General features: G+C 42.8%; 3 protein-coding genes across 3 annotated transcripts; all 3 read left to right on the top strand.

The window, feature by feature from the left end:
• LOC128736414 (uncharacterized) lies at positions 1 to 2,048 on the top strand. Its single transcript, XM_053830900.1, has 3 exons — positions 1 to 644; positions 1,324 to 1,459; positions 1,533 to 2,048. The coding sequence occupies exons 1-3, from the start codon at positions 1 to 3 to the stop codon at positions 2,046 to 2,048; spliced, it is 1,296 nt and encodes a 431-aa protein (XP_053686875.1).
• Positions 2,049 to 6,824: 4,776 nt separating this feature from the next.
• On the top strand, positions 6,825 to 7,674 carry LOC128733022 (glutathione S-transferase 1-1-like). The gene is made up of 2 exons (XM_053826560.1): positions 6,825 to 6,997; positions 7,079 to 7,674. Exons 1-2 carry the CDS (start codon positions 6,863 to 6,865, stop codon positions 7,598 to 7,600), a joined length of 657 nt encoding a protein of 218 aa, XP_053682535.1. The 5' UTR covers positions 6,825 to 6,862; the 3' UTR covers positions 7,601 to 7,674.
• A 224-nt stretch (positions 7,675 to 7,898) lies between these two features.
• Positions 7,899 to 8,924, top strand: LOC128736471 (glutathione S-transferase 1-like). Its single transcript, XM_053830958.1, has 2 exons — positions 7,899 to 8,145; positions 8,307 to 8,924. The coding sequence occupies exons 1-2, from the start codon at positions 8,005 to 8,007 to the stop codon at positions 8,922 to 8,924; spliced, it is 759 nt and encodes a 252-aa protein (XP_053686933.1). The 5' UTR covers positions 7,899 to 8,004.
• The last annotated feature ends 4,530 nt before the right edge of the window (positions 8,925 to 13,454 follow it).

The following is a 13,454-nucleotide window of genomic DNA, read 5'->3' on the forward strand; positions in this document are numbered from 1 at the left end:
ATGGACCTTTACCACACGATTATCTCACCACCGTCTCGGTCGGTCATCCTTCTGGCTAAGCATCTTAACGTTCCACTAAACCTCAAAAAATTAGATATATTCGCGGGTGAGCAACTATCCGAATGGTTCGTTAAGATAAACCCTCAGCACTGTGTTCCGACCTTGGTAACGGAGGAAGGCGTGTCTTTGTGGGAGAGTAACGCCATCATGGTCTATCTGGCCGAACGTTTCGACATGGACGAAAAAGTCTATCCGAAAGATGCGTTAAAACGGGCCGTTGTGAACAATCGACTGTGCTTCAATCTGGCAACACTGTACAAGCAAATCAGCGGCTACTACGGACCGATCGTGATGCGTGGTGCGACTCCCGATGAGAATGCATTCAAACAAGTGGAGCAAGCGTTCCAGTATCTGGAGGGTTTCTTGGCAAAGGGTAAGTTCGCCGCCGGCGAGCAGATTACGGTTGCGGATTTCGCTCTAGTTACGACGGTATCGATGGCGAGTGCGATGAAGTTCGACTTTACGAATTATCCGAACATTGAACGGTGGAGAAAGCTTTGCGAAAACACGATCACCGGTTACGAGGAGGTATCCAAGCAGGCTCAGACTGCCTGGAAAGCGTTTCAGGAGAGCAAACAAAAGAAGTGAACGGTAACGTTTGCGTGTTGACATTTGATTGAAAATAAAAGACAGAATTTGAAGTTGGTAATTCATGTACTTCTTTAAGTATTTTTACATTATTTCTTTGCATAATTCCACTGTCATAATAAGCAAATCAGATAAAACTGATGGATGAGTCGGAAACTATTAAATGTGTTTAGCCTCTTGATAGGAAGGAGTAAGACAATTTTATCCGAGTCTTTGGAGTAATATTATAACAATATTATTTCATCACGGTCTAGTATTCTAATTCTGTCTGCCGAATTGCTAATTCGGATCAAAAAAACGGGAGACTTCCAATCTGTACCGTCCATGCCCAAAACCAACGGTCCTCATGTACTACTATCATTATCTAACTGTTGTATGTTGGCAGTAAACAACAAATTCAATAAACGTGATGGATTAAACCTCAAACGAAGGGTAATTTTCACAAGCCACTTCAAACTGTTATCATCACAGACAAACAGATAGTCTGCACTTGCCGTAATGGCACTTTTTGACGAAGCCATGGAAAAGGCCAAAGATAAGTTAATATGTTGTAAGTTAATATTTGGGAATGTCGGTCTGTTTGTCTAAGAACTAGATTACCTCAAACTTATTTTGTTTGACATCACTATATAAAAACCTTCATTTCGATAAGCTTTCGCCAGTATAATTTACTAGCAAAATGGATCTCTACTATCATATTATACCGCCACCAAGCAGAGCTGTACTAGTATTAGCCAAGAAATTAAAGCTAGAGTTGAACCTCATTTCTACAGACACTCGGGATGCCGGCCAAATGGACATTCTAGCAAAAGTAAGCGACCTAAATCGTGATTCGGTTTGCCTTTTCTACTATCTCGCACGCTTCTTAATCTTGCACAATTCAGGTGAATTCACTGCAATCGATGCCAACCCTGGTAGATGATGGCATCATCGTCGGCGAATCGCACAACATTCTCATCCACTTGGCCGAGAAGTTCGACACAGAAGGAACGCTGTACCCGGTGGACGCCGGGCAGCGTGCCCGAGTGCTCGAGTGTATGTTCTTCGATACCAACATGTACAAGTGCTTCGTAGCGTACTCCATGCCGGTGGTTATCAAACGGCAGGAACCGAACGACGACCTGAGGGAGAAGCTGCTCGTCTGCATCCGGGCCTTCGATCGCTACATGGAGTCGCGCAGCTACGTTGCCACCGATCACTTCACGGTGGCCGATTTGGCACTCTCGCAAACGGTAGCCGCACTGGAGGTGATCAAGATCCAGGTGACCGACTTTGCCAATGTGAACCGTTGGTACGAAGCAGTGCGCAGCGAGTTACCGGGTGCCGACGAGTTTCAGGCACAATGCGAAGACGTGCTGCGTGCCTATTTGGTGAGACAATTTGGCGATCTGGATTCGTAAAAATGAATAATGATTCATTGTGTGTATAATGTGAAGTTACGTATGTGACCGAGGTCTTTTAATGTGTCGCTTTTTGTTGTTTCTACAGTTAAATATATTCGGATAAAGTGCTACGTACAATAATTTATGGTTCACAACCATTTAGCCCAAGCAACAATGTGAGTTTTATTGTACTCTTATGGCGGTTTTCATGACCAATTTTGGTCTTAAATGCCATCATAAGAGTGTAATAAAACCCAAATTGTTACTTGGGAGTGGCTTTATTGTTATAGTGAGGAATCCATACCATAGACCAGTATTCTAGATAAGTTCGAACTGAAGACCCGTAGAACTTTACCAAACATTAAATATTGTTGAAGCTCTGTGCCTTTAGCAACAACTTATTCGACTCACTGAATTGGAATCCCATTCAATTTATAGTTGAATCATGCTCAAAGGCGAGGCGTGCACATTTTAGCGAATGATTAACATGGTTAAAATACAAAACAACAGCAGACCCAGATGACTACCTTGTGTAATCGCGGAAGTAGTGGAGAACATACCGGGAATCTCGTTGCCGATTTTCACACTCAAAACTGGTCCTGTTAATATCCATGATAAAACCCAGGTTGCAATTCGCTTTCGAAATGCAAATGATGTTAGAGTAATGGTTAGCATCCAGTTCAACTCCTTGGTCCCTAATAACACTGATGCGTTTCAGGCTAACCCTTTTGATTTGGTAACCAGGCAAGATCGAAATTTCGCTGCGAGTGAAGTTAATAATTGAGCATTTAAAAAGGTTAAAAACCTAACAGCTGTTTGCAGTCTTCAGCGGATTGCACAGCGATGAACATTTTAAGCTCCTCAGCGTATAACAACTTGCAGCCAGGCGATATCGCAAAATAGACGTCATTGAAAAACATACGGAATAAAAACGGTCCTAGGTTACTTCCCTGTGGAACTCCTGAAACAGGATTGCAGAAATTGTACGATTCAACGGAGTCTAGCTTTACTGAGAGCTGACGATTTGTAAAGTACGTCTAAAACCAGCGAAAGGATGACTTTGAAATGCATCTAAACGAATAAGTTTCCGAAGCAGTATTTGGTGGTCAATGCGGTTAAAATCAGCTTTAAGGTCTGTGTACACCGTATCAAAACTTGAGCATCTTTAATCTTTAACGAATGCAACATGAACAGGATGGATTTAGATTCGTATTAATTGACATCTCATCATCATACAGTTGCACCGTGTTAGGCAACCAATTTCTATCATAGAGAACAGATTAACAGGCTCGAAGAAAGTAATCGATTTTTTGTGTGTAAAATCTGCCGGTGGCGCCCTCCATACGTAGTTTTCCAAACGCATAAAAAATATGCATGCACCTTTTCCAATATTACTTTGTGCTGGAGTTACATAGTAGCGACGGCAGCGACATCAAGTTTTAGTTTGCCACTTACAGCTCGAGGGGTGCTCTATCGTAGGATTACTCGTTAATTACATGAAAACTTTTTACACACTTCTCGTCAATTACCTGGTAGTCTGTTCTCTGTGGTTCTATTTCAACATCTTGTTGGGATGTTTGCTGGTATGATACGACCGAAATCACTCGCATACAGATTCACCGAACTGTACTGTGCGCCACAGTGAACCTTTTCGCCAAATCATCTCCAAAGATCCCTTTTACGTTCGCTTGCTGCGGGAGGTGGCCTTTCTTTTTAGTCTCTGATGGGGAATCGCAACACGCGGCATAATTGCTGAAATAGGGTAACCAACGTATTTTGGACCACTTCAGCAGCTGAAGCTGATACGCCACTCGTATTCCATCTTCGATAACTTATCCACTAGGTTAACTAGTAAACCATCAAAAATTATTTTTTTTGAAACGATGGTTCTACAATTGATGAAGGGACAGTAGGTGAAAGAAATGAAAATTTTTGATGAAGGACGGTGAAGAGCGGAAAGGTGAGGAGGGGGGGGGATATTGGTAGCTTCGCTTAACAAGTAGTCGTTTTGACTCCTACCTTTTGTCCAATGCTGGAAGGTGCATGAGGCGAACAAAGCTGTAATCCGGTTATAATCTCTGATTATAGCTTGATTATCTGATTATTGTCATTCGAACAGTATTCGCCGTTCGAACTTCGAATGTTATTAACCTGATAATCTTTCGATTTTGACAGTATTTTATTAAGTCGACTTGCCTCGCCGAAGCTGGAAACGTGGCTGCAGAACCTGTGCCAGCTCGTGCGTGCTGAAGATCGAAGAGCCATAGGCTTTTCGGGCCTGCTTGAAAGGCTCCACGCCATTCGTTGGTTCGAATCTTTCAAATTTCGTCGCCAGTTCCTCCTCAAAGAGTTCCCAGTCGGAAAATCTCGGATTGCGAAATTTTGCAGCGTTCAAGGAGTCACCCAAATGATCAAAATATATAAAGCAATGATCTGATATTGATGTCTCATTTGAAACATGCCATTGTGCCAACTCATGTCTGATCCTGTTAGAGCAGAGTGTTATATCTAACACTTCCTCTCTACCAGCTCGTATGAAAGTTGGACAATTGCCAATGTTGAGTATTCCAAGGTTGGTACCACGCAAATACCATCAAATCAGAGCCTCTCAGATGCCGTGATGGGCATTGGCATCACTGCCTACAATGAGCGGAAGCCCATTTGATTGGCAGTAGCTCACCACATTTCTGAAATCGTCGGTGGGAGACGATTTGTTATGTGGTAAGTATGCAGAACAGTAGACATAGCGCCTATGGACATCATCCACGACGAGTTCTACTGTGACTGCACAAATATCTCGAGTAGTCAACTCAAAGATAAGGCATGCACTGATCTATGCAACAATATGTATGCCCTGGGCATCCAAAGAGGATTTGTGATACTAGTTTTGCTGAAAACAACAAAGTTCTGGTTTCCAATATCCGTCGAATTAATGTACCCGAAAAATGCGAAAATATGGCTCCTGACCAATGCGATGGTGACAGAGCCATTAAAAAGTTTTTCGCATAAATACAAATTTGCTGTCCGTTTGTGTTGAAGATTTATTTGTGCTAGTCTAACTATTTGACTAGCGGAGTATATGCACAAACAATCTCCAACACAGATCAGGCAGAAAATTGTAAGCGAAACCAATTATCTTGGTTAGAACGCATTTGGCGTAATATCCATAAGGGGAAAAGGATAGGACTCGGACTCGTATGTTGTTTCAACGAGACGCAAGGGACTAAAAAGATCGACTGTACCAGAGCCCCGCGTGGCACAGTAGGGGCAAGATGCCCAAAGCACTCCGTTCGCGACTGGCATGTTTTCACCTCTCCAGACTTCCAGTCATCGGCACGGAGCTACCTTGACTTAGGGGCTCCTGATTTGTCGACTCTCACGGTGGGGTCAGGTCGCGTGGCTCAATTTTTGGCTAAATCTATAATTCGGCACCAACCGCCGAAGGGCACAACTGCAGAATGTGTAAACAGACCGATTGAGGATCTCTCTCTCTATGCTAATCCAGCAGAGAAAATAACTCTCTTTTGGTGGACGCGCAGCCACGTCCTCGGAAAAATCGGCGCGAACTGCATGATTAGGTAACCGGAAACCACACGGCGAGAGTGTTCCACCTTCTCTGTCTTTGCACATGTTTATTCATTTGCCAGCTCGAGAGAGAGGGAGAGAGAGAGACAGAGAGAGAGAGAGAGAGAGAGAGAGAGAGAGAGAGGGCGAGATAAAACATACATACTCTCATTTCCCTCTGAGCATTTGTTATTGAGTATAGGCGCGAAAAAATTCCAAAACTTTAGTTGCCACCCGTTAGAATTAAGCCTTTTCACTCACCCGATAAATCTCTAGCTTGTTGAGAGATTGGCAAGTTCCACATTAAGATGAGCCTCTCGATGTTGAATCCCAAATAACAATGACCATTCTAATGAAGTTCCCGTTTTGCTATAGGCCCGGCTCAGTGCCTATCACATTCCGGTTCCGGATTCCAAAATCCAAACACAAAAAACGATGACCTGCCGGGGGATAGGTTTTATTGCAGAAAAATGTATTTTACATCTGTACCGATGAAGAAGTTGGAGACGTATTGTCTGCTTAGTATACCTGAGATTAATAAGCATAAGTTAATCATGAAAGTGAGATAGCAAGATCAAAGCCGTCTGCAGATGAGGCGTCACGGTCGTATAGACAATCCGTGAGCGTCACCTCGCAGCTTCGTGTGCCTGAATAGATAAATATTCCTGCTGTATATTTCGTGGCGGTACGGCCTGAAACGAAGTCACAAATTAAACCAATCAAACGCACACAAATTACCTATAAGCAGGCGTGGCACTTAACGCTGTGTGGGCTGTCAATTTTGGTATAAAAATGTGTAATAAATTTATTACAACACGTGTTGATACTTATGCTTCCAAAATCAAAAGTTTCAACTGATTTTACTAAGACACTAATCGAGAGATCATTCAACATTTAAAGTTGTATTGTTTTACCTCACCGCACTGTACTGTATTTAGTAGTTTAACGTCAGCGACTGACACAAACAGTTGCATTCAATTTAACAAACACCTATATGAGTGCACCGCTACTTCAAGCTAAAATTTACTTACCAAGCCTCCCAATAGCAATTTATACTCAACAAACAAACACTTGGAAATCATTATTATCGGACCAATTGAATGCCGGCTTGGCACTGCCGCCGATGCCGGCAGGCAAGTGATTTACTGTGACGGTCACCCGTTCACAACATTCCAGAATTAAACCGCAGTGTGCGGTGCGCTGCGCCGCTCAGTTTGGTTTTTGCTCTAGTCACAAACGGACGCACTCCGTAAGGATTAATTCGCACGATGGATCTGTACTATATGCCACTGTCGGCTCCATGCCAGTCGGTTCGGCTGCTTGCCAAAGCGATGAACTTGCACCTTAACCTGATCCATTTGGACCTTTTTAAGGAAGAACATTTGAAGCCAGAATTCCTGAAGGTAACGTTACAACAAATGAAAATAATTTATTCATTATTTAATCGAAAAATCTATCTTTCTCCCGATCGAACACACATGTAGCTCAACCCGCAACATGTGATCCCAACGATTACCGATAATGATTTCGTTCTGTGGGAGTCCCGCGCTATCCTTATCTATTTGTGTGAGAAGTACGGCAAAGGAGACGCATGGTATCCACGTGATCCGAAGAAGCGGGCTATGGTCAACCAGCGGTTGTACTTTGATATGGGCACCCTCTATCAGCGCTTCAGCCAGCGCTTTTATCCGGTGATTTTCGAAGGTAAACCATTACTGGATGAGACGCTTCCCCCGCTGGAAGAGGCATTTGGCTTCCTCGAAACGTTCCTGGCCGATAGCACGTACGTCGCCGGGGATCGGATAACGATTGCTGATCTGTGTATTTTGACGACAATTACCTGCATGAAGGTCGCTGCAGGATTGGATTTTACGCAGTATCCAAACGTCGAGCGATGGTACGGACTGATGTCCGCGGAGGTGGCCGGGTTTGAAGAAGTTTGCGTCCAGGGAGCACAAGAATTTGCACCGTTCTTCGAGGTGGTCAAAAAACTTCAGCAACAATAAACAACTAGTGATGCGGGCGAATGCTTACTCAGCAGATAAATAAATGAAATAAAGCTGCCTCGGTGAGGTTTTTGCATGATAAGATAAGCGTAGTAATTTCATTTTTTTTTCTCGTTCGAATGCGTTCGTTCCTCTGAAATGCGGAGAAGAGCTGTGTGTAGTTTTTATCGCTCAATCCAACCAGCCAGCGGAACGATCGTGTGAGTGAGTGTTGATTATCATCGCCGTATACCTGTTTTGGTGGATGGGAATCATGCCCAAGTAGTTATCGCGTAGCCAGAGCAGAGCCAGTGCAGCCATTGCCAGAGGAGGATTGTCATGAAACAGTGTTTGCTCTCGTCAGTTCGTTGTGCGCTGTATTTAAAAGCGAAAGTTAGTGAGGTTGTGTTCCCGTTTTTGCCACGATGACAATCGATCTGTACTGTCACGTAGTGGCACCCGTCTGTCGATCGGTGATGATGCTGGCCCAAGCCCTCGGAATCGAACTGAACCTAATCGAAACGGATGTGCTGAAGGGCGATCAACACAAGCCAGACTTTTTAGCGGTGAGTAGCAGTCCGACGTCACGAAGACCAACCTAGAAAAAACTACTAAAACACTCACGATCTCAGTAAATGATGGAAGAAGATGAACGTGAATGTTGATGATGAATCATATATCGTCTGATTTTGACGTTGTTTTTTGTTTTCTTTGCCTGTGTGATTAGCGGAACCCGCAGCATTGTATTCCAATGTTGGTGGATGGCGACGTAGTTATCTGGGAATCGAATGCCATTCTGATGTATCTGGCTGAAAAATATGGAACCGTGGATAAAATGTACTATCCGAGAGATATCGTCGAGCGAGCGACCGTGAATAGATTGCTGTTCTTTCAAATTGGCACGCTTCACCGAGCACTATCCCAATACTACTATCCAATTTTGACCGGAATTGGCGAAGGAAGACCGGAAGATTTTCGAAAGGTTCAAGATGCTGTAAAAGTGATGGATAGATTTCTCGACGGTAATAAATGGTTAGCAGGCGAGCAGCTGACGGTAGCTGACTTCAGTACGGTCGTCAGTGTTGCATCCCTGGACGGAGTGATAAAGTTCGATTTGAGCGCTTATAAAAATGTGTTTCGCTGGTACCAACAGTGTAAGAAGGAATTACAAGGATTCCAATCGCTCACAATGGAAGCCGTTGCTCGATCGAAGGAATGCATAGAAGCATACAAGAGGTTCAAGAGAAATGAATTTGCACGAGCTCAAGAAGAAGATTGTGAGGCTGCTGGTTGCAGTACTAGTGGTACTAGAAGCGATAGTAGTAGACCCCCTTGTACAGATTAATGAACGGTCAGTAGTTTCCTTTTGCGTAGAAAAGAAATGCCCTTTGAGTTCGACTGGAATTCAGTGCGGCCTCACTCCGGTGTGCTATCAGTTGCGAGGCGTGATTTTCGATTACTTGCCTTATCGCAACAAAGTGTAAAGTCAAAGTGCCTTCTGAAGCAAACCATGCCACCAGGTAACGGTTGCACCCACAGGCGACGTTCGTACTGTGTTGAATCTACCACAATTACAAATGGTTTCCTCTTATCGATGGTTAATTCTCGTCAATCGTTAAATGATAAAGCTTTAGATTATGAATTTTTTCAACTCATTTAAAGTTGTTAAAGTTGCATTAGCTAAATAAAAAAACTCAACTATCACTCGCTTGTTTACTGCAATAAAAAATTCTTACGCATATGTTTGCGAAGACAAAAGCAGAGTATCCAAATATTGACTTGAACCTGATAGTAAACCGCTCTTAGGAAATTCCAATCAAAAGCTTCGCTTATTATAATTAGCCTGCATAGTGAAGCACAACAATAACACCCTCCCTTTGTGACGCGAATGGTTAAACAATCAGCGTCATGGAGAGAGCTTGCGCAAATCGTTGCGATGGCAACGGACCATGTGTGTAGCACACACACACAGGCACAGCTATCAACAACTTCGCTGTGGTTCTCAAAGCCAACATTATTCAGTTCTGATACGTAAGATATCATTAATAACAAAGAATCAATTTTAATCAGTTTATTGTTTAAGGTTCTTTGTATCACTTTTGAAGGTTAGATTTATCTTTGATTAAGCTAAAAAATAAATTTTCAAAGCAATCCGCAACCTGAAACGCCATTTGTTTATTGGTTAATTGCAATTAAAAAGTGGTATCTATACTGAAACCATGCGGTAGCAACATTACATACGGGTATATTGCTGCTTCGTCGTATTTGCCTATTTCCGTCCTATCCAATACAAATCATTAAAAATATTAGCATTTTTATGACACACACTGCAAAACTAGTTATTCCCTAATATTTTAGTTTGTTGTCTATCATACACGATCAATCAAAGTAAGCTGAGATCTATTTAAATGCTTTTTATCGTTAAATAAGTCCTATCAGCCAAATTTCCTACGTTTTCTCGTGCGACAAAGAAGAAAATGTCGACTAATCATTTTAATTTCCGTCATTTATAAATGAAAATAACTCATGCAAGGCGTTTGTCGTTGTTCTACAGCCAGGAAAATTTGCCTGGTCTGCAGAAATTTTGCAGAATAACATTTGTCATGCCGTCCTACACAAATACATGCGCGTTAGTTTCGTAAACAATAATATGCTTTAATAATCGCTTTTCAGTGATTTCGAAGTTCACGGATCGGAAGGCAAGTGTGTTTAGTCAAAGCAGTCATTTCAATTCGTAACTGACAAAGAACATAATTAACTCTAAATATTCAAATAGTTTAAATTTATTTGCCATTATTTTGACAGGCGTGCCTTCACCATAGTTGACCTCGAGGTACGATGCTGGGCTAATAAACCAGTCGTCGTATGTTCGAATCTCGGCTAGGAGAGGCTGTTAGAGTCAATATGATCGTAGCAACTGGCCCTGTAATTGTTCTGTACTCTAACAGCTGGCTGCGAAGTCTGTCGTATAAAAAAACAGAAGGGCTAGGCTTTGCTTTTATTGCCTTGACCTTGAGTAGAATGTGCTTTTACAATACGCAGTAGACCCGGCTTACTAATTCAGTGTTGGGCAACGCTAATTCGCTATCCGATAAAATTTGCTCGATAATCAAGGAAATTTCGCTAATCATTAATTGCAAACTGCAATTAACAGTCACTGTTTATTTTTGAATATATCGTAACAACTTGCATTGTAATCTATCACTGTACAAATTATTACTAATTTATATGTATTACACGGCTTTTCTTAAGGAAACTTGGATCAAAACCAATTATAATGGACTTTACAGTTATTAATTTTCAAATAAACAGCGGCACTTCATTTGGAATTATAGATCAACAACTATAACGGCTAGTTTGAGTTTAAATTATAAAGTATAGGAATTAACGTTTCGCGATTGGCCGGTTGGCGAATTAGCGGTGCCCAGCATTGCTAATTGTATTGATACACCTCCCAGTTGTCCTCAAGGTACGACGGGAGTCCAACAAGCCAACAGTCGTCGGTCGCACGTTCGGATTTCAACTGGGAGAGGCTGTATGAGCCCGGCAATTGATAATTTTTGTTTGAAGAACTTCACTAACGACATTTTTTTAAATTGGCCTTTTGGCAGATTTTGTGTCCTCCACGATTCGTATACATCTTCTCTCGAAATTCCAGTCAAAGTTAGTCTCACGAACCCATGTTAACTGTAGTTGCCAAAATCCGTTCGTTTGAGAAACCTCATAAATCTACGTTTCCGATAATCTTCAAAATTGTCATTCATTGTTTGCGTGCGATTTTGTAAGCAGTGTTCATGTCCGCCGGTCCGGCAGAACAAAGGGATGAAATCAGAGATCTCCACTGCTGACGGTTACCCGCCATGGCTTTTACCTGTCGCCAGGATAGGTTCTCGTCTACAGCCCGGATATCGTTGGCTAAGCTCCGTCGCTATGAGCCTCTGGGTATGCCTCTTCTACGCTGTCCTTATGGATTCCAGTCGAGTGCTTCTCTGCAGACCTCATTCGCTCGTTTCCTCAAGGTGTATCCGATCCACTTCCACCTACGTTCACGAATTTCTGTTGCTATCGGTCGTTCGCGACATCGACGATGGAGTTCCTCGTTGGATATCCAGTTGTCAGGCCACCAGGCACGAATGATATATCGCAGGCATCGGTAAATAAATACCTGTAGTTTTTGCGTTGTCTCCGCTGAGACGCACCACGTTTCGCAAGCATACAGCAGTACGGATTTTACGTTTGAATTAAAGATTCGGGTTTTCGTACGTAGAGTGATCTGGTTTGAGCCCCAAATGTTTCGCAGACCTGCAAAGGCACCCTTGGCCTTCCTGATCCGTGCGGCGGCTATATCAGTTTTGGTACCACCATCGGGTTGTCTGACTACCAAGATGTTGAAAGGCGCCTACCTGCTCAACTTGTTGTCCCGTTACTGTGAAGTTGGTGGAATTGTCAGTAGTGTTCACTACCACTGTTTTTGAGACCTGCTGACTGGGAGCTCTCGGAGAGGACTTCTAACTTGCTCTGCATATCGTTTCGGCGCTGTGCGTGCAAGACAATGTCGTCGGCTAGGTCGGTTTAGCTGCTCCATCGTTAGTGGATTCCAAGGCAATCTTCGACTTGGTCTACTGTCAATTGCTCTAACTAATATCTCATCCATTACGATGAGAAATAGAAGCGTTGAAAAAATGCAGCCCTGTCTTACGCCAGCAGTAACCCTTATGGGGTCCGACAAGACGTCGTCGTGCAAAACCTTGCACGAGAACGCCTCGTACGGAGCCTCGATGAGATGGACTAGCTTATCTGGAACTCCTCTTCGCCTAAGCGCGCCCCAGATGTTTTCGTGGTTGGGTAGGTCGAACGCCTTTTCGAAGTCAACGAACACCAGCAGAAGAGAGTTCTGGAATTCGTTGTCTCTCCAATATGATGCGGAGCATTGTGATATGGTCTACACATTATCGGCCAGCACGGAATCCAGCTTGCTGCCGCCGGAGACTAGCGTCGATCTCTGGATCCGGTTGAGGATTATCTTATAGAGTACATTGAGAGTAATACAGAGCAACGTGATGCCACCACAGAGAACAGACATCCAACCTAGAACAAATTTTTCGTAATTTTCTGTGTAAAAATTCGAACGAAAAACCGTTAAAATTACAACAGTTATCAAACGCCGCCTAGCCTACGAATCGCCAAACTAAATTGACACTTGAAATAACTATCGATATTACGGGGCTATTTATCGATGATTTGACGGATACTATTTCGAACAAAACTAGTCGAACATCAACAGTAATAATATTGATAATTAGCATAACAACACGATAACATCAAAAGAAGACCGAATTTTGCCACGTGTGTGTCACAAATTGCAAATCATTTCTAACAATGAAGTTTGACGATACTATCGATACCACACTAGTTTCGATAGTATCAACACAGACAAACAGACGAGACACTCGAGTCATCGAGACATCGTCCAGTAAAAAACCACTCATTTTTCAAAAAATGTTTCGCAACATGGCCACACCGCGGCGCGCGGGTGTTGCATTGAGTTTTCAGTATAAAACCATACGAATGTAAAAACCCTACAGTATAAAACCCTGCAAATGTAAGCTACTCCGCAACATGCATAACAGAGGGTACTAGTGTGCAAGCAAAATGTGTAGGACGATGGTTTTTAAAGGAATTTCTTTTATGTGTCTTGTCAGTTCGTCAGTGGTACCAGCAAACCTTTGTACCATTCCCATCGTTCGGTTTGTTTACTGATGAGCTTTTGATGTTTTTTTGGTTTTTGCATAAGTAAAAAAGGGAAAGAAATATATTGGATTTCAGTTTTGACCACCCCATCGGCAGACAATCATGTTTTCGCCGCCAACATCTC

Source organism: Sabethes cyaneus, chromosome 1 (assembly GCF_943734655.1).
Source record: "Sabethes cyaneus chromosome 1, idSabCyanKW18_F2, whole genome shotgun sequence".
Lineage (NCBI taxonomy): Eukaryota > Metazoa > Arthropoda > Insecta > Diptera > Culicidae > Sabethes > Sabethes cyaneus.

Excerpts from the sequence above, each read along its gene's own strand:
- LOC128736414 (XM_053830900.1), top strand. The coding sequence starts at position 1 with ATGGACCTTTACCACACGATTATCTCACCACCGTCTCGGTCGGTCATC. Across the intron at positions 645-1,323 it reads CAGGAGAGCAAACAAAAGAA|CAAAATGGATCTCTACTATC; the intron begins GTGAACGGTAAC and ends ATAATTTACTAG. Across the intron at positions 1,460-1,532 it reads AAATGGACATTCTAGCAAAA|GTGAATTCACTGCAATCGAT; the intron begins GTAAGCGACCTA and ends TGCACAATTCAG.
- LOC128733022 (XM_053826560.1), top strand. The coding sequence starts at position 6,863 with ATGGATCTGTACTATATGCCACTGTCGGCTCCATGCCAGTCGGTTCGG. Across the intron at positions 6,998-7,078 it reads TGAAGCCAGAATTCCTGAAG|CTCAACCCGCAACATGTGAT; the intron begins GTAACGTTACAA and ends ACACACATGTAG.
- LOC128736471 (XM_053830958.1), top strand. The coding sequence starts at position 8,005 with ATGACAATCGATCTGTACTGTCACGTAGTGGCACCCGTCTGTCGATCG. Across the intron at positions 8,146-8,306 it reads ACAAGCCAGACTTTTTAGCG|CGGAACCCGCAGCATTGTAT; the intron begins GTGAGTAGCAGT and ends CTGTGTGATTAG.